The 23,721-nt window shown below is 48.1% G+C and overlaps 9 protein-coding genes across 10 annotated transcripts; 6 read left to right on the top strand and 3 right to left on the bottom strand.

The window, feature by feature from the left end:
- Positions 1-167: 167 nt before the first annotated feature.
- Positions 168-1,215, bottom strand: TrAtP1_007574 (uncharacterized protein; the record flags this gene model as incomplete). The annotated part of the gene is made up of 2 exons (XM_014092868.1): positions 168-1,099; positions 1,149-1,215. 2 exons carry the CDS (start codon positions 1,213-1,215, stop codon positions 168-170), a joined length of 999 nt encoding a protein of 332 aa, XP_013948343.1.
- Positions 1,216-2,040: 825 nt separating this feature from the next.
- Positions 2,041-7,107, top strand: TrAtP1_007573 (uncharacterized protein). 2 transcript variants are annotated; one of them, XM_066113579.1, is made up of 5 exons: positions 2,041-2,256; positions 2,313-2,699; positions 2,767-3,415; positions 3,476-4,097; positions 4,158-7,107. In XM_066113579.1, the coding sequence occupies exons 2-5, from the start codon at positions 2,496-2,498 to the stop codon at positions 6,841-6,843; spliced, it is 4,161 nt and encodes a 1,386-aa protein (XP_065969665.1). In that variant the 5' UTR covers positions 2,041-2,256; positions 2,313-2,495; the 3' UTR covers positions 6,844-7,107. The 2 variants fall into 2 exon arrangements, with proteins under 2 accessions (XP_065969665.1, XP_065969666.1); XM_066113580.1 differs by having other exon boundaries at positions 2,041-3,415.
- Positions 7,108-7,725: 618 nt separating this feature from the next.
- On the top strand, positions 7,726-8,619 carry TrAtP1_007572 (uncharacterized protein; the record flags this gene model as incomplete). The annotated part of the gene is made up of 1 exon (XM_014093147.1): positions 7,726-8,619. The coding sequence occupies one exon, from the start codon at positions 7,726-7,728 to the stop codon at positions 8,617-8,619; it is 894 nt and encodes a 297-aa protein (XP_013948622.1).
- Positions 8,620-8,926: 307 nt separating this feature from the next.
- Positions 8,927-10,826, bottom strand: TrAtP1_007571 (uncharacterized protein). The gene is made up of 2 exons (XM_014092834.2): positions 10,260-10,826; positions 8,927-10,189 (listed from the first exon to the last, which is right to left on the bottom strand). The coding sequence occupies exons 1-2, from the start codon at positions 10,434-10,436 to the stop codon at positions 9,221-9,223; spliced, it is 1,146 nt and encodes a 381-aa protein (XP_013948309.1). The 5' UTR covers positions 10,437-10,826; the 3' UTR covers positions 8,927-9,220.
- A 376-nt stretch (positions 10,827-11,202) lies between these two features.
- On the bottom strand, positions 11,203-11,976 carry TrAtP1_007570 (uncharacterized protein). Its single transcript, XM_014093146.2, has one exon. The coding sequence runs from the start codon at positions 11,833-11,835 to the stop codon at positions 11,383-11,385; it is 453 nt and encodes a 150-aa protein (XP_013948621.2). The 5' UTR covers positions 11,836-11,976; the 3' UTR covers positions 11,203-11,382.
- Positions 11,977-12,875: 899 nt separating this feature from the next.
- Positions 12,876-14,267, top strand: TrAtP1_007569 (uncharacterized protein; the record flags this gene model as incomplete). The annotated part of the gene is made up of 1 exon (XM_014092831.2): positions 12,876-14,267. The coding sequence occupies one exon, from the start codon at positions 12,876-12,878 to the stop codon at positions 14,265-14,267; it is 1,392 nt and encodes a 463-aa protein (XP_013948306.2).
- A 2,678-nt stretch (positions 14,268-16,945) lies between these two features.
- Positions 16,946-19,423, top strand: TrAtP1_007568 (uncharacterized protein; the record flags this gene model as incomplete). The annotated part of the gene is made up of 1 exon (XM_014093145.2): positions 16,946-19,423. One exon carries the CDS (start codon positions 16,946-16,948, stop codon positions 19,421-19,423), a length of 2,478 nt encoding a protein of 825 aa, XP_013948620.2.
- Positions 19,424-20,014: 591 nt separating this feature from the next.
- Positions 20,015-21,210, top strand: TrAtP1_007567 (uncharacterized protein; the record flags this gene model as incomplete). Its single annotated transcript, XM_066113578.1, has 3 exons — positions 20,015-20,625; positions 20,706-20,981; positions 21,084-21,210. 3 exons carry the CDS (start codon positions 20,015-20,017, stop codon positions 21,208-21,210), a joined length of 1,014 nt encoding a protein of 337 aa, XP_065969664.1.
- A 1,410-nt stretch (positions 21,211-22,620) lies between these two features.
- TrAtP1_007566 (uncharacterized protein) lies at positions 22,621-23,490 on the top strand (the record flags this gene model as incomplete). Its single annotated transcript, XM_014093143.2, has 1 exon — positions 22,621-23,490. One exon carries the CDS (start codon positions 22,621-22,623, stop codon positions 23,488-23,490), a length of 870 nt encoding a protein of 289 aa, XP_013948618.2.
- Positions 23,491-23,721: the final 231 nt, after the last annotated feature.

Here is a 23,721-nt window from a genome sequence, read left to right as displayed (position 1 = left end):
TATACGTAACCTTGTTTGGTTCCCGTTTTTATATCAAAGTATTATATCCTACGCCATGACACAATGTAATGGATCATTGTCATAGTACTAATAAGTGAAAAGCAAAGTTATCCTATCATGCTTCATAATATGAAGCATGGTATATAATGAGCTCATGAAGACGTAAGCTATTTTGTACCAGTATAATTGTTCGCAACCATCCACTCCTTGATAGTCTTGTGCCTGGCGGGATACACCTCATCAGCATATGCCGCCGTTTCCTTCTCCCTCTTCGGATCTCGAATGCGGTCATTGTACTTCCAAAAGTTCCACCAAGCGCCAAAAGTCTGCCTCCACGTAAAAGTGGTATCATCATCTGGAAGACCGCTGTCAGGAAACTTAGTTTCCGGATCTTTATACACCCGCACTCTATCAAACCACTCGTCTTGCGTCAAGTCTTTAAACACAGCTTGCTTCCCCGTGGTCTCCTCGAACGCTTGCACCAAATCTTTATAGCTTGTGTACATAACGCCCCAGCCCAGAGTTTTGCCAGTGGAAGCCTCTGGATGCTCGAATATCCATCGCAAGCGAGTGCCGTAGTCCTCCAGAGGGGTGAATGGGATGTTGCCATCCCCAATGGGCGCGGCGAACTCATATACACCATCATCCCTAACTCGTGGCTGGAGTAGTGTCCATAGCATCTCAGCATACACGCCACCATAGGTAATGCACCATGGTAGAATGTCTGTCGGCTGGTGGGAGAGCCAATCGGAAAGTCGCCCGGAAATCACGCCGTGTGCGTTTCGGAATTCTTCTTTGTATCCGTGAGCTTCATATCGATTTGGCCCAGCTGGCAAAACGAAAAGCTTCAATCCACTTTGGACGGCGATTTCATATGCGCGAAATGTCCAAAAGTAAACGAATGGCTCAGTGACGGCAAATGAGTTCATGTTAAAGTATACGCCATCTTGGTTGGCGAGAATGCTTCTGAGGCCGGCCTCGGTCAAGTAGTCGGCCTGCAGCAGTTTGACATTCGGCAAGGCTTCAATAGCTTGGGCTTCGGCTGAAGATGGATTTCTGGTAGGGACGGTGATTTCGAATATTCCGGCTTTCGAAAGACCTGCCTTTTTATAAGCTTTGAGCTGTATGAGTGAAAGATGTTTACTTACTCTTGACAACGCTCGAGCCTTGAGCCCCTGTCCCACCAAGAATAGCAACTCGCTTAATTGGTGCCATAATGATGGTTTTCTTTCAAGGTGATAATAAAAGTTGTTTCTGTAGTGTATAATAGACCATCTTCCTCACCGAGCATTCTGGCGAGTCAAGTATTTATACTTTTCACCACTCTCAATATTTGTCTTACATAACAGCAGAAAAGGACTCTCTAATGACAAGAAATGTCCCAGATAATGACAAATAATTAGAACGCAATTTGCTAATGAAATTGCGGTATGTAGAGTATGGCTTCTAGCAATGAGAGTCGTATACACGACTTGCTGAGAGTAGTGGGGCGGCCACAGACTGAGAATGTTCAATAATCAGAAAAGAAGATGAGTAAACAGAAATTCGCTGATCAGTTCTACAAAGTCATGAAAACTAGAGCAAGCTACACGATTTGATATATAAGAGATAAATTTACATTCGATTAGTCAAGATTACGGATGTTAATACAGTGGCCGAGGTAAAATTTAAAGATGGTTCATGCATGTTGGGAACAGGCGCCAATGGAAGCCCGTAGCAGGATACACCATTGGCATTTCTTTTTTTCTCTCTTATAAGCTGAAAATCGTAAATGGGTCGATCGAGTTAGACCATCTGCTCAGGGGTATGGTCAAGTTTATCGTAATCGAAGTTCCTCTCTCAATACATATCAAATGACACGTAAAAGATCACTTGAATATGCGCAAATCATTTATTTGTTCAAAGAATAGCGCTGCACTGATTGGTGTAAGCAGGCACATGCACATGTAGTCTTTATTGGCTGACCGGCCCGTACTTATTCCAGTTCGAGCTGCAGCTGCATGAACATGTGCCTCCTCTCATTCCCACGATAAACAGGCTACAACATTCAAGGCCAAATCTCATCATAACATCAGATACGGCCGTGTAAAAAGCCGGTTTTACGATGGGCTTACGAGACGAACTACGGAAAAAGTTCTCTAGTGGGAAGAATAAGAGCAACTCAAGCCATGACACAGGGTTACAATAAGAAACAGCGACAAAGCGTCATGTTCCTACCCCACCCAGCGAACATGCTGATTCCAAGCATATCGAAGTGTGAATCAATTCCATGCTGCAAGTAGAGTTGAGCACTGCTAATAATTCTGTTCTAGCCACAGCTGCCTGTACAGTTGAACCTCGCTGATGCGCCGATTCATGAGCTGTGGAACGTGGCATACGAAAAGCTACGCCAGGACGATGGAAAACTGATTCAGGACTATGAGGCCAGGATTCAAGAAGACCTGGCTACCGGCTTTAATGCAGGTCTGGCCCCCAACATCAACGCACGCGAGCGAATGGAAATCGTGCTCAAAAACAAAATGGACAAAGTCAAGCGTGACGCTTGGAAGCTCCAATTCGGAGATTCTGAGATCCAGATCTCCGCCATATTACCGATCTTTGCGAGCATTGCTAGCAAAGCCAACGCATACATCTCCACTGCGCTGACTGCCAGCCCGCCCGCCTCGCTTGCATGGGGAGGGATTAGCGTATTGCTGCCTGTAAGTTGTGTCTGTAATGGCCACAGGCTGTCTGTTCAAGAGGCTGGCAACAGACTAACTCAGCAAGCTTTTTCTTAATCCATCTGAACAAGCTGGGTCGCTCGCAAAAGGGCTAGATTACATCTCGACTCTTATTGTTCGGGGCCAACTGCGCGAGGGCTTATACTCAAGGCGATATGCGCTAGAAAAGACGACCAACGGGTGTCAGCCATCTAGCCTTGATCACCTGGCTTACAAGAGGGCTTTGGAAGCCCAGTACCGAAAGATTTTGAGATTCCAGGCTGAAACCTTCTGTCACTTTGCAAAAAACGCCGCGTACAGGCTTGGCTTGGATGCTGTCAAGTGGAACGATTGGGAGGCGATGATCGATGATGTGCGCCTACAAGAAGACGCGCTTGCTGCGCTGGACAGCCTTTGGCATGATGTTCAATATAGCCAAGACTCTTCGGCGGTAAAGAAACAGCATCAAGAGTCTCTTGCCGCTTGGCTTACTATTAGCGAAGATGTTTCTAGCTTACGAAAGGCACTAGCAGAAGCAGAAAAAGACCATGATCGTGCAAAACTTTTATCCTGGTTATGCCAAGTGGATCCTTCTCAGATGTATAATGCAGCTCGTGACAAACATGAAGTTGGAACAAGCGAGTGGCTGATGACGAACCAACAACTCCTGGCTTGGGAAAAAGAAGACAAATCTCTGCTATGGATTCATGGTAAAGGTACTGTACACTCTTTTGGTATCACCGAGACTTCAATTCATTCTAACAAACGGCTTATAGCTGGCTCAGGAAAGTCCATACTGAGCTCTTCAATCATAAAACATCTTGATGATAAATACTTATCCGATCCATTGACTGCGGTGGCCTACTTCTACTTTAGCTTTACCGATCCTCAGAAACAAGGGGTAGACATCATGCTCGCATCCATCATCAAGCAGATCTTAGCTTGTCGGCCAAGTATTCCGCAATCGGCTCTGAGGCTCAAAGAATACAAAGTCAGCGGCAAGCGACCTGACACTCAAACTCTAACAACCGCACTAAACGATGCTATCTTTGGGTTTTCGGCGGTATATATCGTGATTGACGCTCTGGATGAGTGCCCGACTCTGAGTGGTGAACGGAAGAAGCTTTTTAAAGCGTTAAACGCCATTCTCGACAAAGCACCTGAAAATCTGCATCTCCTATTCACCAGCCGTAAAGAGAGCGATATTAGCGCAGCAATGAAGCGCTACTTATCACGCCCATGCAGTTATGAACTAGATTTATTGGCCTATAGGCCTACTATTGATGACGACATTGGTATATTTATCGATACGATCCTTGCAAGTGACGATTACGAATCTTGGCCTGCAAGTGTAAAGGAAGAAGCAAGGGTCTCGTTGGTTGAGAAGGCGGATGGCATGTAAGTGGCCAAATATCTATCACTTACTTGATACAATGGTCTTGCTAATATGTATCCAAGGTTCCAATATGTTCGCTGCCAGTTCGATGCACTTGGTGACTTATCAACTGTCGCTGAAGTCCATGAAGCCCTTCAAAGTCTTCCCGATGGCCTGGGTGCAACTTATGACAGGATGCTCTTGAATATCAACCCGAAATTCCAATCCCGGATCATAGATTCGCTAAAGTGGCTGGCCTTTTCGCTTACTCCCATTGCAGTCGATTGGTTGTCAGAGATCTTCACATTTCGTGCTGAGCACATCCACCCTCCTGATGAAACAGAGAAGCTATTCCATGCTAATGACATCATAAAATATTTTTCTAGCTTGGTAGTAGTTGCTGATGATGTTGTTCGCTTGGCGCACTTTTCTATTAAAGAATACCTGATTTCTACACGGATCACTGGCGGGCCAGCAGCAGCATTTGCGCTTAATGAGATGGACGCCCACTTATACATCGCAACTTCGTGTTTGGCCTACCACATCCTGCACGCCGATGATGGTCTATATAAACGTATCAAATGGGAGGACCGTTTCAAGGACAAACCGGACGACTTGGACAGTTATACAAGCATGCAGTGGGCCCTGCATCTCGAAATGGTTCCGAGCAAGCTGTGGCCTTCTGAAATCGTCCAAAAGGCAGCATCTGCCCTTGATGCTCGTAGCAAGACTCTGGCTAAAATGATATCTTTCGACACATGGTATTTTCCTCAAGAGAATCAATTCTTAGCACGACCAATATGCTACACTACTCGGCTAGGTCTTTCGAATCTCACCATGATGCTGCTCTCGAACGGACCTGAAACCAACAACTTTTTTACCCAAGAAGATTTAGACTCGGCGTTGGCGGATGCGGCTTATAAGGGAAGCATTGAGTTGGTCCGTTGGCTTCTTGACAAGGGCGCCAGTGTACAGGTGGAAGAAGATGTTGTGAGCACTAATAGTACTGAAAATATGATGCGCAATTTCAGTGCCATCAAAGAACATGCTTCGGCATTACACGCTGCAGCGCTAGGTGGTCACCTCGAGATTGTGCAGCTTTTGGTTGACAAGGGAGCGGATATCAATGCGAGTCACGGTATAGTATCTGGTTCGGCATTGCACGCAGCAGCAATGGAAGGTCATCTCGACATTGTCAAGTTTCTTACTGGCCGTGGAGCTAATATTCACGCTCGATTATGCTGGCAAGGCAGCGTGCTTGCTTCCTCCATTCACCCTACTAAAGACCAGTGCTTTCATTTTCTTCTCAGTAAAGGTGCATTGAAGAATGACGACGGAGAAACGGCGCTTATCAGGGCAGCGTCAGTCAGCCGCTGGGACTTGTGTTACTTGCTACTTGATCAAGGGGCCAGCATTCATGCTTCCGATCCAAATGGTATGTACGGGTCCCCACTCCAAGCAGCGTGCACAATTATATCATTTGACCGTGAAGGGGGGGATTTCACCAAGAGAGTTAACTTCGTTGAGCGTCTGCTGGATCTCGGAGCAGATATCAATGCCCCAGGAGGCAACAATGGCAATGCCCTGAATACTGCGTGTCGGAGCGGCGATATTCATCTTGTAAAGATGTTGTTGGGCAGGGGAGCTGATGTCAATGCCAAGGACAGACTTGGTAACTACGCGCTGCAATATTCTCTCTCGGCTCCAAGAGATAGGCTGGATATCATAAAGTTGCTGCTAAGCAACGGGGCAAACGTCAATGCTCAGAGCTTTCAAGGAAGTGCTCTGCAGAACGCTTGTAGAGTGGGCTGTTCGAAAGATGAGATATCCCTTCTCCTCGAGTATGGCGCCAATATCCATGCTGAAAAAGAAGAGTATGGTTCAGCGCTTGAGGCTGCCGCTGCTTATGGACATGAATGGCTTGTTCGAGAGCTACTTGAACGAGGAGTCGATGTGAACGAAAGGGGTGGCCAATACAGAACCGCGCTCCAAGCTGCCTATCGCCTCTCCAACAGCGAGCAGGCACAAGATATGGCAAAGTTACTTCTTGACCATGGTGCTGATGTTCATGTCAAAGGTGGTATGTTTGGCAGCCCTTTGAACGTTGCAGCAGCAAATCTACGCCTTCCGAATAGCAGCATCCAGCAGCTGCTGGATTTGGGCGTCGATATCAACGATTGCGAGGTAATAAATGGCAAAACAGCTTTACAAGCCACTTTAGAGAACTTTACCGACGACACTGAGCCCACAAAGTTAATTGAAAGGCTTCAATTTCTCTTCGAGCGCGGCGCTGATGCTAATGTTGGGGCGGAACTTTTCGGCTTCGCCCTCCATTCAGCAGTGATGGCCAATCATGAAAGCGTTAGGGTACCGCTCTATCGGAATGTAGGCTTGGAGTTTCTCCTTGACAACTACCCTGATATCAACGTCAATGCAGAGGGAGGCAAATATGGCTCTGCGTTACAGGCAGCGGCATACGCTGGTCAGCCTGAATCAGTCAAGCTGTTGATACAAAAAGGAGCAAAAGTCAATGCACAGGGAGGAGGGTATAAAAATGCCTTGAATGCAGCTACCATCTGGGGATTTTGGGATATTGTCACGATCTTACTGGATAATGGTGCGGAGCCAGACTGTTATCGATCAGAGAAGCCGGATGAAGAATGGCTTTGTAGAATGGTGGAGAAGTGTGGTCGAGGTGCTAGAGAAAGATATAAAAGGGTTTGGGAAATGAAGAACCCAAAGCTCGACGTAGCTGACCGGGGTTTATGAGACGATGTGTAGCAGGGGCTTGGATGGCTATACATATAGATGGTGATACGGCATGGCTGAGAGAAAGTCTGGGAGGAACCGAAATGGTAGCTGGAGAAGTGCTGAACCACATAAGTACATATACTGATGACTATAGAATGTTGGTCATCTTTCATAGCGCAGAGACGAGTAAGCACGTTGTTTCCGTGCTAATGCATCAAATACAGCCTAAAAGTGTTTCCCTTTCTTTCTCTCACGAAAAGATTGGAATATGGTGTACAAATATGACCAATGTGGTTTGGATACGCAGTTAATCATCGCCAAGATTATTCACGCATGGCTGCTGAAGAAAATAGTCGATGAACTTATGTAACGAGAGGGCTTCTGAGAAAGATCTCCTGCGTTCATTTAATCAGAAAGTTCTCTTTCCGACTTCATCTGTTTGCTAGATGAGATCTTGAAAGACTCCTCTTATCGTATGCGAAGTCCGAACAGAGGAAAGACCATGATATAAATGCATCTTTGTGCTTTGGTGCCAAGAGGTAAAGCCTCAAAGACGAGACTCGGTATTGCTTACCGCTTTCATTGCCAGCTGGCATAATATTTGAGGCTTGGAGTAAGGTTGGAGAGACAAAGGTGCTCGGAGTTCTGTTTGTGACATCGCGCAGCTAGCCATTTCCACCAATTTTCAAGTACCAGTAGAAAGTCCTTTCTCCCAAGGTTCTCTCTCCTGCAGCAGCACAGTTTCTGTGACCTTTCTCCGCCTTTCACCGCTGGCCACTATATAAACTGCAATCTTCAATCTCTCCGTCTTCTCATCTTCTTCCCTCTCTCTTCATTCTCACACCTTCGTTCTAACAGTTTCATTTCAATTCAACAAACAGTCCAATACAACATTGAAGAATGGACAAACAGTTGGTCTTGGCTCGAGAAACCCAAGGTGCGACTGTGCAGGACCAGATGGAGCTTTCTTCTCCCGTCTCAAGCGAGACTCTTGCGTTACAGCAGAGGATGAGAGCTAATTTCGTCGAGCTTCAAGAACAGAGGCTTCATAAGTTGATTAGCGAAGGCCATCTTTGCGTTGGTGGTCGCTCCCTTGTATGGGTCGATGAGCATGGGCTTCTTACAGCACAAAACATGAGCAGCAAGTATCCACGAGAGAAGAAACCTTTCTTCCACGCAGGATCAGACGCTGATGTGACTCAAATATCTAAATCCAAAACGATATCGCGTCACTGTTGGGGCAAAGAACATTCTGGAAGTGAAAAGGATGTTTTGGGCTCTCTTTTAGAGCATCTCGTCACGAAAGAGATCAAATATCTACCCATCACTACTCATTTAACCTGGAAGAACCTTTTGGCTGATCTCGAAAGCTCGACGGCTACTCATACACCGACATCGGTCATGTTCAAGAAGTTGAAGGAAGCCATAACCGAAGAAAAAGATGACTGGGGTCACCTCGACTTTTTCGTTGACAACTGTGAAGATCAGAAGGAATTTTTCGACATAGATCTAGACGCGCTTTCCGCAGCCTTATACCGAATCGCCGGGGTAGATGCTCATCGGAGCAAACCTTGGATAGCGTTACGCCAGATCGACGAGGACTTGGCTGATGAGATCTTCACACTTTGTAATTTGGCAAAGAGGGTGCAAACAGAAGAGCTCTCTCTAGAACAGCTTCCTTGTCTATCTGAGCTTGTCAATGGCTTGCGAGACACACTTTGGGAGTGGAAGATGGTAGGAAAAATGGACCGACTGTTCAAAGTCATGGAAGCAAAAGTTTTTGGTCGGTCATAGGCAATTGGCTATCGTGGAATTCGAAACTCGCTGAAGATGATTTATGATATATTCCGCGATTGAGATGGGACCCCAGAAGGAATATACAAGCATGATCGCCTTTCTACAGAAATAGATGAAAAATGGGACAGAGAAGAATATTAGGACGAAGCGGCTCAATTAGCTCTTCTGGTATTGCAACTGAACGGGAGATGGGATTTCAATTCGAGGATTTCTGCTTTATTTAGAAAACTGGATATGGATTTGGGATAGGAACGCTGTGAACGCGCAGTGGATACAAGATTGATTTAATGAACTAAGGACGTTTCCACTATTAGCTGTTAGCTATGCCGTTCTAGATCTCTCACAAACCACTCCTTTCAGGGATAGCCAACTCTTCCAGATTGGCACCATCTACCTAACCATGCCTGCTGCTACAGTGGTTGAAGTTTGCGTGGCTGAAAGATGCTGATCATTTGCCGGGTTGAAAGTTCCGTCCGGATCAAAGGTAGCACATCCCATGATTGTAAATGTAGGAGACAAAAGGTAAATTAACTAAACAATGAAAAAAATATCAAGCTTTTAGAGACTATCGGCAATACACATCATCATCATCAGACTATTAGACATCATCATTGACCAACACATATCGATATTTTGCCTTTCCGAGCTCCATGTCAACAATGGCGCGATTTGCCTCGCTCATCGGCCGCTGCTCGACCCATGGCTTAATCCCCTTATCAGCAGCTAGCTGGAGCATGGCCCGGATTTCATGTGGTGAGCCCATAAAACTTCCAGTTAGTTTGCGGCGTTGTGAAGCTATAGGCCCGGCCCCGACTTTGAACATGCCGTCGTCCGGGAGGCCAAGCTGGCAGAAGGTACCGTCGCGTTTGAGCAAGTTGATGTAGTCGGTCAATGGCATGTTGGAACTTGATACAGCGCAGAGAATCAAGTCCAGTGAGCTGGCATACTTGGTCTCCCAGCCTTGGTCTTCGGCTGTAGCCACATACTCGTCAGCTCCAAGGGCTAGAGCATCTTCTCGCTTTTCTGCACGGCGAGAAAATGCTACAACTCGCTTAGCATTCATGGCCTTGGCGAATAAGAGAGCGAAGTGGCCCACACCACCGATTCCAATTACGCCCACGCTCACCCCCTCGAGCCGCTGGTCAAGAGGACCTTGGTCTTTGCCAAAAGTCCCAAAGTAGGTGAGTGGAGAGAAGACAGTCAGGCCAGCACACATCATTGGCGCTGCGTGCTCACTAGCCAGTTCATCAGGAATCAGGAAAGCAAACGCGGCCGGGCATCGGTGATAGCGAGCGTATCCCCCCATACTTTTTCCACCAGTGAGATACTGGGCACCATACGTCAACGTCATATTCGGGCAATACACCTCATTGCCCGTGGAACAGGCGCTGCAATCGGAGTGGTCTGTGGGAATTTGAGGCGGCTTGCGGCACTGGCAAGAGTCATTTTGCGCACCCACGCCAACTCGGTCGCCAACTTGAATGCCCGTTTTTGCTGCTTCCTTGCCAGCCCGTACAACAATGCCAACAAGTTCGTGGCCAACGACTACGGGGTAGGCTGTCTGGCCCTAGAAAGAAGATGGTGTCTTAGCTTTTGAAACAACTGCACAAAGACTTGTTTCATGTGAAGCTACTTACCCATCCAGATCGTAATTGATGAACATCTGTACCGCAAACTCCGCAATGCGTGATTTTGATATCAATGTCGGTCTCTTCCCACGGCTTGGGCTCGTAGGTTTGCCAGACCATCTGACCCTCGGCAGCATTCTTGTCTAGCGCAACCCAGCCTTCGAACTTGGTCTCGTTGGATGACATGGGGACGGATTGGTCCTTTGAATAATTGAGACGTGAAATACTGGGGGTGGAATTGGCGAGTAGGCTGGTGGATGATGTGCCAACACAAACCGATGGCAAGGAGATATTGGTGGCTGGGAGTGGTAATTACAGCAAGGGCAGGTGTTTTAATAATGAGGCTTCTTCTCGTGATGAGCAAAACAACAGTCACTAATCTGGGCAAAGCCACGGTTTTATACTATTCCGTCTCTGTGATGCTGGTGACATCATACCACCAGATTTCTTGTACACGCGGAGTTGCCGGCAATGAACTTTTGGAGTTGGATGCGCAGCGTAATAAAACATGCCTTCATTCTGGCAATCACCGACCGCAGTCCAAGCCTCTTCAACATCCGACAAAGTTGTTAGTAGGTCCATCGGCGTTTATCGAACCCACTTTCTGGCTTTGCCCTTGGGCGTTATTTTTATGGGTCTCTCCTGTGATTGGTGGGCTGTCTTTATACGCAATGGAGGCTGCAATCTTGGGTCTCGATGGCTGTAGGAGGAACTGACGTGGAATCTGGCGAGCCTACTTGACGGCTAAATTCATGTTTACGCCCTTCTTTTGAGGAAGAGAGAATGAGAGAGTCCAAGGTAAATTGTTAGCTTGCTGGTAAGAGGGGGAAAAATTCAACGGGATGGAAGTCACCCTACAGTTAGATGCTTGCCAATTAAGTCAGATTACACATAAAATAATAATAATAGCAATAAAAAACCCGTAGATTATTACTACTTTAATTGCAATAACGCAGCTTTGTTATACCCTACTGTCTTATCATTTGTAACTGCCTAGTCCTGAGGTGTAGCTGGTACAGGTACATTAAATCCATTTAGACACATGGAAACCAGCGAATACAGCCCAATCAGAAAGATGAGTTCAATGACCTTGTCTTGCCCAAGAATGGAAATCCCCTCGGCGTATAAATCGTCAGCTAGAGGCCCCCCCTTTGACCAATGCCTTTGTAACCCTATAAACTAGCTGCTCTTCTAACAGGAGCCCCTGCGGAAGTAGACCATTGGATAGAGCATCAACTTGCTCCTCAGAAAAGTACTGTCGCGCCATTGAAGCGTGAGCATAGACTTCGTAATTGGCTTTAAAATGTGACCCAGCCGTGACAATAGCAATTTGTCGTAGATTCTGAGGCAGCTTCTCGTCCCGTTTCATCTCCTTGATTAGATTCCATATTGCAGCTCCGGTAATGGGTGAATGAATCCAGCTATTAAATGGCCCAACAAAGGCACCCTCTTCATTTTGCGTGATGAAAGAATGGCCAGCATCCAAGTCTTTGCTAATGGACGCAACAATATTGTCGAATAGATCCTTTTGAGCGGCTGTAAGTTGGGGTGGAGGAATAGGCTGTAGGCGCTGAGGTTGATTCATTGTGTCGGATTGCTTGTTGAAGTAATTGAAATATGAAGAATAAAACAACCAGTTCAGATTTGCGAACAATAAGTCACAAAGTAAATCAACGCCAAAATGATCAGGCGAATCATCAATGGGAAGAAACGGTGGGTGTCTTCTGCCTCTTCTTATATGGCCCCATAGGACCAATGTGTGATTATATACTTATGCTTGTTGTATTTGCCTCCTCATCCCATTTCCATCTATGGCTACCCCGGCATGACCCGAGAGTCAATCCATACAAGGACGCCGTTCCATAGAGATCATTGCGTGGGCTGAGTAAGGCTTACAGAGATGCTGGTATTCTTAGGCCGATGCACAAGTTTTCAACATCTCGTGTCGCGAACCCGTGATGATTGACCTTGCGATATCGGTGATAGGACAAAAGACAAAGGTCGTAGAAGTGTCAGGGCAAAGAACTGCCGCATCATCGGGCGGACGAATTCTGCCGGTATATGCCACTATCAAGGAAATCCATCTCAGACACTGTGCTGTATAGGCTGGTACGCTTAGCACCTTTGGGTTGTGCGGCGTTAGCCATGACTCGTATAACGCCGATGCTCTGCCTACCTAAGAAAGCTAAAAGGCGAGACGCGCGAGGCGCGCTCAACACCAAGCACTAATAGAGTCACACCATAATATAGAATATATTCTATAGTTAATATTGATCATTGATCATCTATGCATGCATTCAATACTCCGCCTAGCCCATGCTACCTCACGGCATTGCCGGCGAACTATGTAAGACTTGTGACGTATTGCTCGCTACAACTACCGAAGCATGAGAGAAAAGAGTATCACGGCATCGTTGCTAGGTGTATATAAGAAGCTCATGATATCAAGTATATTTTTGAATCTTTCTTATTCCTCATCAGGTTCGAACACTTTCAACAGCAAGCATACCAAACGCAACACATATCACACTCCCACTCTTGATTCTCTGTTTTATCATATCCATTTCATCTCTTAATAACACAGTTATCGATTTCCATATCAAAACCATTACGAAAAAAAAAAAAATGTCCAAGCCTTCGCACTACAATACTACCAACCCTGCTACCGGAGAGCTGGTGAAAAACTTTGCAAGTTGCTCGGATGAAGAGGTCTTCTCAGCGCTCGCAAAGGCCCACGAAGCATACATCAAAATATGGCGTCAGACTCCGGTAGCCAAACGATGTGAAATAATGGGCAAGACTGCCGCCTTGATGCGCGAGCGTAAGCAAGAGCTGTCCGAGATTGCTGTCATGGAAATGGGCAAGACAATCAGCGCAATGGAGGCAGAGGTGGACATCTCGGCTGATATTTTGGAATACTACGCCAAGAACGGCCAAGAATTCCTCAAGACGGTGCCTTGTCCTGGTGTACCCGGTGCCGAAGTCGTTTCTGAGCCCATCGGCGTTATCCTGGCCATTGAGCCTTGGAACTTCCCCTATTACCAGATTGCGCGGGTGGCCGGCCCTCAGATTGTCGCCGGAAACACAATGCTGGTCAAGCCTGCATCCACCGTGCCTCAGTGCGCTTTAGCCTTTGAGAAGCTATTGGTTGATGCCGGGGCGCCCGCTGGAGTCTACACGAATCTCCTGTGCTCGGTTTCTCAAGTGAATGCCCTAATTGATAGCTTCCTCGTGCGTGGAGTCACCCTGACGGGCAGTGAGCGAGCCGGTGCCTCAGTGGCAGAACGTGCCGGCCGCAATATGAAGAAGGTTGTGCTCGAGTTGGGAGGCTCGGATCCGCTCATCGTTCTTGAAGACGCAAATCTTGAAGAAGCCATCCAAGTGGCTGCCGCTGGGAGAATGATTTGCATGGGCCAAGCCTGCGCGTCAATCAAGCGTTATATCGTTGTTGGCAAAGAGCGTGGCGCCGAGTTCCAGCAAGGAATTGTCAAGGCTTTCACAGCTATGCAGGCCGGCGACCCCATGGATCGATCTACAACACTGGGGCCATTGTTTGCTGAGAGTGGTGTCCGCGATATCATAGCCCAGGTCGAGCAGGCCAAGGCTGCGGGTGCTACTGTTGTCTGCGGTGGAAAGCGAGTCAACCGTCCGGGCTGTTACATGGAACCAACGCTCATTACAGACATTTCTCCAGAAAACCCCCTCTACCAACAGGAGGCCTTTGGGCCGGTCGCCTCCCTCTATGTGGTTGACACAGAGGACGAGGCCGTTGAGATTGCTAATGCAACCCCGTTTGGTCTGGGCTCATCAATTTACTCCTCCAACATTGAACACGCTAAAGAAGTGGCTGCCAAGATGGACGCCGGCATGGTATTCATTAACTCAGCCCTCAATGCTGGTGCGGATGTGCCGTTTGGGGGAGTGAAGAATTCTGGATTTGGTAGGGAGCTTGGAGAGCTGGGCATCTGCGAATTCCTCAACAAGAAGTTGGTTCGAGTGCACCAAAATTATCTGTAATGTATAAATCATGTATATAGGTAGTAACAATACACGTATCCTCCTCCAACTACACTCCATTATCCATACCAAGTGGGAAGACAACGAAGAACTTCCATAAACACGGTGTCTGGTCCACTTCGAATCATTACCTGGGTGAATCTTAGAACGTGCTCATACCGCCGCCCCATTAATATCTACCATGATCGTGAATGGTGAAACGAGTCTACACAACATGCGTCCAAGTGGCATGGGGAAAATAAGCTACGGTTTCGCGAGCTTTCCTCACCATAGCCGGGCACTCCTATACATACCCTTAGGGTTCCCTGAGAGAAGAAGAAGAAAAGGGTGGAGTACAAAAGTTCCCACCACCCTGCTTGCCTTTGCCGCCGGTCCAAAAAGCGCGCGCGTGATAATGTGCCCTGGTGGATTCCCGATGTCGCTGATAATGGACATGGAAGTTATACCTGGACAGTGGCGGCTCTCTGGGCTCTCTATCGTAACGGTTATTGGCCTGGCATAGGATGGCTATTAACTTATTGTTATTTTGATTTGTTCGTAGAGATATATGTGTTAGAAGATGGTGATGTGTTATTTTATCAATACCTGGATGTATACTCTGTAATTGCACATTTAACTTGGAAGAAATGTCTGGCTGATCTCGAAAGCTCGACGGTTACCCATACATTGAAATCAATTATGCTTAAGCTGAAGATGGCCACAAACCAAGAAGAACGTGACTGACATCATCTTGAACATCTTATAGACAGCGTCGACACCCTGAAACTCTTTCCCGACCTAGACCTAGACGGTTTTTCCCAGGGCATTTACCGACTGGCTGGGGTAGATCCCTATTAGAGTGACCCCTTAACAGCTTTACGCGAGATTGACGCGAGCTTGGCCGATTAGATATTTAGAGCTTCTCACATGGCAAACAGGATGCAAACAGGAGAGATTTCGCTTAAAGAACTCCTTTTACTGACCCCGTTCGCCGACGAATTAGCAGGTATCCTATTCAAAGGGCGGATAAGAAACAGAATGAATGAACTGCTTAAAACCGTAAAAGCACAGTTTCTGGTCTGGCCAAGGCAAATTGGCTGTCGTTAGTGTTCAAAACTCGCCGAGGACGATTCAACGATACATTGCGTGATTAAGATGGGATCTGAGAAGGATGCAAAAGCATGGTTGCCTCATTGCCACAATAAACGGAAAGACGGGACAGAGGAAAATACTAAATCGGAGGGATTTGGTTGGATCTTGTGATTATTGCGATAGAACGAGAGTGGTATTTCTTTTCGAGGATTTCTGCTTTATTTGGAACTGGACATGGTTTTGAGCCTGAAGCGCAGTGGACACGCAATGGATATGAGAGTGATTCCGATTTGGGACGCTTGATTCGCTTTACGGCTGGCTTTCTTCAATTATACGAAAAGCTTGGTATGCTTTGATGTTGAGAAAGAATTCTGGCGCTAGGAGATTTGCTTAGCAAGAACATGAGAAATAGAACGTCTCTTTTTCAAGCTACTTTGGACTCCGCTCGTGACTCGTTGTGTTTGTGGAAAAAATCCGCGTATTTCAAGGATGGGAGAATTTAATCTGTATTTTTTTGGCGCTTCTCTATGTTCGCGGGGCGATCAGATGTTATCTAGAACCCCTGGCTACTAGACCGATTGAGACAATCATATGTTCTGTCTATTTTCTACATCTCTAAATCTCCTATAATGGCAAGTTTATACAACGCCTAGAGAAGCTTATTTAATTGACTAGGAACGTTTAGTACATTCCAAGTCTATTCCCATTGGCCATGTTGGCTGCTGCGCTTTGCAATGATCTCCAGGCCCTGATCTTAAAAGGATCGCCACGACGGCCATCTGAGATTGTCGATTTGGAATAATGTGTTTACGCCTGGAATGGCTCTGCTTCATCTCTTTGGATGATCGAAATTTCTTCTTATCGGTAATAACAGTAACGTTCAAACCATAGCCGAAAAGCCGCATGACCCGGGGAAACGCTGGCGCCATGCTTCGATACTAGCGGCAAATGGCCATTGAGTGGTCTTATATGAGCAGTTGAGCTTCCATCTTCTCTATGAAGAGTTATTGCTGCCTACATACGCTCTATACGCCTACAATAGTACTATGCGTAACAATGACTGTGAAGCATAGCCACCACTCATTCTACACTCGTTTGTACTGCCACAACATTGATGTTCAACATTAGTACAATGCCAATAGTTAGTTGGCCACACATCCGAATCGCGGCTAAGCTGAAGGAATACGTAATCCGGCATTCGCGGTACCCCACATATTCTAGGCTGTCCTATTCGCACTTACACTAAGAGGCTTGTTCAAAACGGTTGCCTCTAGAGCATTCGTACGCAAATACGTACGCAGCGGCAAATCCCCCAGCCGCAAGTATTGGAATGAGGCGGAACGAGTGGCGAAAGTGAGATTAACAATGCGTGTTGTATGGCGAAAGGGCTGTTTCACATGTCCCGATACATTCTGCCTGCTGTGGCTGTTTGTTCTACCTAGGTAGTTTGCTTTTTGTTTTTGTTCTCGTATATATAGAGCAATCCGGTAGCGAAATTTACTCCTGCATATCTTTACATCATATCGTCATTTTCTCTGCGTTTTTGCATTTGGACTCACCAGGTGATGGGATCCATTCGTTTCAACTCGCAATCCGCAAATCCCGCCATGGCTCAAACCCTCGGCTCTTCGCTAGATGCGCAGGGGCTCGCAGACGAGCAGAGAGGCTTGTTGGATCTCATCGATAAACTCCAGTTTGCGCAGCTAGACAATGTCAAACTTCCACAAATTGTCGTCGTTGGCGACCAATCCGCCGGCAAAAGCTCCGTCCTAGAAGCCCTCAGCGGCACGCCATTCCCGCGAGATGCCGGAGCGTGCACTCGCCATGCCACAGAGATTCGATTGAGAAGATCGAAAGAAACTAATCTCAAAGTATCTATTATCCCAGACAAGAACCGTCCATACAATGAACAGGCTCGCCTGTTGCAGTTTGGAGGAGACGCTGGCATCGACACGCCCTTTGATGCCATGATGAGAGAAGCAACCGAACTCATCGCCCCTCGAAATATTCCGGGACGTTTTGCTGCTCGCGATATCCTCGTCGTAGAAAAGACGGGGCCGGAAATGCCCATGCTGAGTCTTGTCGATCTTCCCGGATTGGTCCGTGTGGCCAACCGAGATCAGTCCGAGGCCGACATTCAGACCATCGAGATCCTATCTGATCGATACATGAAGAGCAGCCGAACAATCATTCTGGCTGTTATTGGCGGCAACAACGATTATGTACAGGCGCCAATATTGAAGAAGGCTCGTCACTTCGACCCTTCGGGCTCGCGAACCATTGGCGTCCTCACAAAGCCTGATATGACAGAAGGTATCGGCCTCGAAGACAAATTCATCGGGCTTGTAACAAATCAAGACCAAGAAAACAATTTTAAGCTCGGATGGTATATTCTGCTTAATCCAGGCCCGGGAGAATTCTGGTCATCTCTCGAAGAAAGATCACGGCGTGAGGCAGATTTCTTCGCAAGAGGCAAATGGGCAGCTTTGCCGCCTCAAATGTTGGGAATAGAAGCCCTGCGACAAAAGCTCAGTTCTCAGTTACAACGACATGTAGGAAAGCATGTCAAGACGCTTCGAAGACAGATTCAACAAGCCCTTGAGCAGTGTGAGGCGGAGCTGAAAGCCATGGGTTCTGGAAAGGAAACCATCGAAGAGATGCGCTTCGAAATGGGCGAGCTCTTCTCTGCATCTAACAACTTGGTTACTCCCGCTGTAAATGGCAATTATAAAAATCCCGTTGGAGAATCCTTTTTTGCCCGACACTCTCATCCCAAGGGTACACCAGCGCAGAAGCTCCGGGCTCGCGTCCGCGAAGAAAGCGAAAGGTTTGCACGCCTTTTCCGCCAGCACAACAGCAAGGTCAACTTTTCTTCTTCCTCTAGCTCCGGGGCGAACAACCTGCCGGCAGCAGGAGTCGTCGGCGACCAATCCAAGAAGGAGTTTGCTCAAAGAGAAGTTGAGCCGCTGCTGCGACAGATTCGCGGTAACGAGCTTCCTCTCGACTCTAACCCAAGAGCTCCATATATACTTTTCCAAGACTTTTCTCGCGCCTGGCCCGTTCTGGCTCAAGAGTATAAAGATAACGTTGGCGTTATTTGTAACGAATTTCTCGCTGATGTAATTGATTACGTCTGGCCACTGCGGATGAGAGACCCCTTGCGTTTCCATTTCCTCGAGAACAAGATGAAAGAGATGATGGAAGAAGCAGAAAAGGAGCTCAAGAGACTGACTGACGATTTGGAGTTGGAAATTCAGCCATACGATCCCGAATATGAACAGCGTCTCGTCAGATGGCGCGCAGAAGCTTTGAAAGACGGTGGCACCTATACTGAGGCGGAAGAAGTGCTCGAGAAGATGCTCATATACTATGACCTGACAGCACGGATATTCACCCGCAACACCATCACTCAGGTTGTCGAGCGACACTTGCTTATGAGGTTGCTCGGGCTATTCAACCCCATTGAGATTCTCCGCATGCAGAATGCCACTGTTGAGGCCATCGCCGCCGAGAACAAAGAGGCTCGCGACAAGCGCGCGGCGCTGAAGGCGAGGAAGGTGGCTATTGAGGAAGCACGGAGCATATGTGCTAGCCTGGCGATGAGAAGCGAGCTACGCTCATACGATGATGACATGGATGACGAGGTTGCGACAGATGATGAGGACCAGCGCCGGAACAGCTACAGCTCTAAGCGCTATTTGACATCCTTGCCGAATGGAAATATGCAGCAGCCGCAAGTCACGCCAAGCTCGCCGGTTCGTCGAAAGAAGCGCGAAGAGCGGTCTCGTTCATCTATTAGTGTAGATACTACACAGCGACCGCCGCCAATCCCTCAACAGAGCCATCCCGATCTCCAGACCAATGGAGTAGCTCACCAGGAGGTTTCCCCTCAGGAGTGGGATGAAGCATATTACACGACAGCGCAGTCAGCGCCTCACCATGCGCCGCCGCCACCTCCTCCACGCCCTCAAAAGGTGGGATTTGAGGACCGCGATGGATATGATTCACCGCATCGGAATAAAGACAGTGTAAGGCAGAAGTTGGCTTCGACACTCAGAGGGGGCGTTCACCATGCTCAGAGCTGAAGTGGTTGAAGCTTGGATGTGATTGGTTATCATGGCGTTGTTAGACTGGCGATGTTGTTTTTGACATGGAATGTACATTATAAAGATGTGAGAAATATTTCGTCTAGAAGATTCTTAGCTCAAGCAATTATGGATTTATCCACTCAAACTGCTATAGCCTTTCGTGAAGATTATTGTGACTTACTATGATAAAACAGTATCAATGCTACATTGGTACTCGGCGTTGACAAGCTTTGCGGGGTGTAGCTGAGCTGAGGTAGGATTATCTGCATGAAGCGATTCCAACTCTGGTATGGGCAGAAAGCTTTCGCACCTATTTTGATGCCTATCGTGCTAAGGTCGGCGATGGAACAGTTGATTAGTCGCCGTATATAACGAGGTTGCTTTGATCTAATTGGTGCCTATGCTTCATGTGCGCCAACGCCCAATCCTCCAGGATCATTAGTTGTGAAAGAGGAAAATGGCGACGATATGGTCGAAGGACGAATGCAAGCGGGTATATAAAGCGCGTTCATAGGGCTCTTCGATATGAAAGTGATGCATCTTTACTCCCAGAGTCTTACACTGGTTCGTATATGTTATTGTCTTAAGATGTCTTTCCTCCACTTCATTCGTGCACAGTACAAAACTCTTCCTCTGACACTTGCACCTGCTGATTGTCAAGGGCATACGTATATCGTCACTGGTGCCAACAGTGGCATCGGGTATGAATGTGTCAAGCATCTTGCTCGCCTCGGCTCTTCACGGGTGATTTTGGGAGTTCGGAGCAGAGACAAAGGCGAGGCCGCTAAGAAGGCTATCGAGGTAGATACAGGGTGCGACACCAATATTCTCCAGGTTTGGGAAGTCGATCTCGGAAGCTATGAGTCTGTCGCGGCGTTTGCAAAGAAAGCTGGCGAAGAGCTCCATCGCATTGACGGCATCGTGGAGAACGCAGGCACCGCAGAGGGATCTTGGGTTGAAAAGGAGGGAAAGGAGACAAATATGACGGTAAATGTATTTTCGACATTCTTGATGGCCCTTTTGGTGCTGCCGCATTTGCACAAGTCGGCTCGGCAATTTGGTATTGTACCGCAGCTAGTCATTATCGGTAGCGGACTCGCCTTTCAAGCAAAGCCAATATGGGAGAAGTTGGATATTGGCAACATTTTCGGGGATTTGAGAGACCGCAAGAAGTGGGAACCCAAGCTCAGCAACACAGGGTAAGCAATGTATCTTCTTTCTGCCGCTTGAACTTTTGCATCACGAGCTCTACAGGGCGAAGCTGACCGGGACATCTCAGATACCCTCTATCCAAGCTGCTCCTCACCTTTGCGTATTTCGAATTCGCACGACGAGCGCCCTTTTCTCGTACCGGCGTGGCAATTACCATGGTAAATCCAGGTGCCTGCAAAACCAACCTTGCCAGTCATCTTAATTCCAGCGCCCGGCTTCAAATTGGCATCGTTCTATCGCTCATAGGGCGAAACGCTGAAATGGGCAGCCGGACGTTGCTTCATGGCCTTGCGGTCGGTGAGGAAGCCCATGGCCGGTATCTCTCAGAGTGTGAGATAAGCGAGTGAGTCTTTCAATTTCGGTCTTCTTCACAATGTGGCCTCTTCTATATCGGTCGAGATAATGCCGAGATAAGCACACGAGGCTAATGAGATGTTTGCGTAAGCCATATCGTTCCCGACTGGGTTACAGACGATGACGGAAGAGAGTGGCAGGTTCGAGTATGGGAGGACATCGCTGCGGAGCTAGAAAAGGCGTGTCCAGGATGCCTTGACGTGATATCAAATGAATGAGGACAGCCAGACCAAGTGACTCAGCGGTGCTGTAGAGAAGCAATGATGAGATGACGAAGCATCCTTCAAAGACCTCGTTATCAGATGCCTCGTTGGTGGAAGGACGAGGAATGACAGGATGGGTGAATCCAAAGACGCGTACGTTGCTGATATAGACATGCTTGAATCGGAGAATTGAGGATGCAATGCATGAGCGAGAACGAGCTTTGAAAGCTGACCAGATCCTTCAGAGTGGCCCTGGTTAAGCCACCGAACGCCACGCGGCGAGAATCTACCCGAGCCGCCGGGGCTGCATCGACAGCTTCACTGAAGGGCGAGGTACCCGAAAAGTCTTGGTGTTATGGCTATAAGTGCATTCAGAGACTATGTGTCCAATTTTACGGTGGCTACAGAGTTAAAAACTTAGTGAATAATGCAACAAAATATAAACAATTAAGCTGAATTTTCTTCATGTTTTCTCAAATATTTTTTAACTGCATGTCGGCTCTTGAACAGCAATACTAGCAAGCCACACAATAGCAGCGATTCACCAAGCGGTACCTCCTAGTCACCAAAGCACCCAACGGTCCCCCATATTTTACCGCCACGACCAGCTGCCGAAAAAAACGCCACAAAAACGTCCACAGCGCCAAAACGGCCCAAATTTCTCCCCGCCTAAGCTCCGTGGCACCGACATCCAACGGCCCTGGATCTGCCCAAGAAGACAATGAGCAAAAAGCACAGGGCACACCGAACAGGGGTTGTCGTCTTAAGCTTATCGTCAAGTACCCTGTTTCGTTCTCGCATCTTCCCAACTGGGACTAAAACAAGCACTGAACCGGAGCAACTGAACTTGAGCAACGGCGTTTACAACTTCCATACAGCCTTGTCATTTCTCAAAAAAGAGAACACGCAGCCTGTGGGATCATGATGGTGATGCTAAATTGCGCCATGGCGCTATAGCCGGCTGCGACACGGCCCCGCGGTGCCTTGGGCTGCTGCGCGGTGACGACAAGGGCTGCGCCGTGATTGAGGGCACTGATTGGGCTCCGTCTGGCGAATGCAAAAAGTAGGATGATGGAGGAGATAAATAGGGTGATGTGCCGCTGCCTTTCTGAATGCATCTCAATAGTTCATCATCATCAGCAAACAACTACAAACAACTAAACAGTGTCTTTTCATCATCACTTTGTCTTTCTACATCATCTTTTCAACACCATCAACCCCATCAACCTATACAATCCCACTTACACGACACGCACTTCAACACCATCACCACAATGGCCATCCCCAACCGCAAAGTCGTCATCACCGCCTACGGCCCCCCCCTCCACCGCCCTCCAGTTCGTCACCGAGGACCTGCCCCCGCCGCCCAAGGACCACGTCCAGGTCAAGATCCTCTACGCAGGCTTCGCCGGCGCCGACGTCAACATGCGCCTCGGCGTCTACCCCATGCAGAGCGCCCCTCCCTTCACGCCGGGCTACTGCTTCGCCGGCCGCGTCTCCGTCAACGGGCCCGGCAGCGGCAAGTTCGAGCCCGGCACCCTCGTCACGGCGCTGACAAAGTACGACTCCGACGCCGAGTACATCAACATCCCCGAAAAGTACCTCCTGGCCATCCCCGACGGCGTCGACCCCAAGGTGGCCGCTGCCCTGCCCGTCGACTGGTCCACCGCCTACGGCATGGTGCACCGCGCTGCCAAAGTGTCCGAGGGCCAGCGCGTCTTCATCCACGGCATCAGCGGAGCAGTTGGCCAGGCCGTCATGTATCTCTCGCTCCTCCAGGGCGCCACCGTCTACGGCACGGCCTCTGAGAGGAACCACGCCGCCCTCAAGGAAGCAGGCGCCCATCCGTACCTCTACACCAACAAGGACTGGATCGCGGCCATGAAGGACCTCGGCGGCGTGCACGCTGTGTTTGACGCCCTGGGCTTTGAAAGCTTCGACGAGTCCTACTCCATCTTGACTCCCAAGGAGAGAAGCGTAGTCGTCGCCTACGGAAACAACCTCAGCAATCTCACTGGTGCGAAGCGGCGCAGCCCTTGGATCCCCATGGCCAAGCTGCTATTCAAGAATCTCTATTTCTGGTCCAACAAGGGAGCTATTTTCTACTTCATCACGCGCGACCAAAAGACGTTTGAGCCTGAACTGCAGCTGCTGCTCAACATGACCAGGGATGGAATCATTACCCCTCCGATCAAGGCCGTCTGGGAGTTTGACGATATCAAAGAGGCCCATGAGGCTTGGGGCAAGGGCTCAGGAATGGGATCGCCAGTTATCCGCATCGCCCGCGACGCTTAAAGTGGAAATCGTGCTCTTGTCTCTCTTTGATACCTCGTTTAATAGTGTCTTGATTTGGTTAAAGATTGTTGTCGGATCTGCAGCGGTTTTCTGTTATTGTCTCCTCCCCAATTTAATTCCCAATTATTTAGTTCAGCAACTTGAAACATTCACTAATTAATAATAAAATCCATGTACTTTGTCTGCATCTCACATCTCACATCTCGCTTCGCATAGCTCTGTCTCACTGTA

This window comes from Trichoderma atroviride, chromosome 4 (genome assembly GCF_020647795.1).
Source record: "Trichoderma atroviride chromosome 4, complete sequence".
Taxonomy (NCBI): domain Eukaryota; kingdom Fungi; phylum Ascomycota; class Sordariomycetes; order Hypocreales; family Hypocreaceae; genus Trichoderma; species Trichoderma atroviride.
This window is presented reverse-complemented; position numbering and strand designations above follow the sequence as displayed.

Bases quoted from the DNA above. Each gene is read 5' to 3' on its own strand.
- TrAtP1_007573 (XM_066113579.1), top strand. From the start codon at position 2,496: ATGGAAATCGTGCTCAAAAACAAAATGGACAAAGTCAAGCGTGACGCT. The intron at 3,416-3,475 runs GTACTGTACACT...AACGGCTTATAG, and splicing joins GCTATGGATTCATGGTAAAG to CTGGCTCAGGAAAGTCCATA. The intron at 4,098-4,157 runs GTAAGTGGCCAA...TATGTATCCAAG, and splicing joins GTTGAGAAGGCGGATGGCAT to GTTCCAATATGTTCGCTGCC.
- TrAtP1_007571 (XM_014092834.2), bottom strand. From the start codon at position 10,436: ATGTCATCCAACGAGACCAAGTTCGAAGGCTGGGTTGCGCTAGACAAG. The intron at 10,190-10,259 runs GTAAGTAGCTTC...TCTTCTTTCTAG, and splicing joins ATCAATTACGATCTGGATGG to GGCCAGACAGCCTACCCCGT.
- TrAtP1_007570 (XM_014093146.2), bottom strand. From the start codon at position 11,835: ATGAATCAACCTCAGCGCCTACAGCCTATTCCTCCACCCCAACTTACA.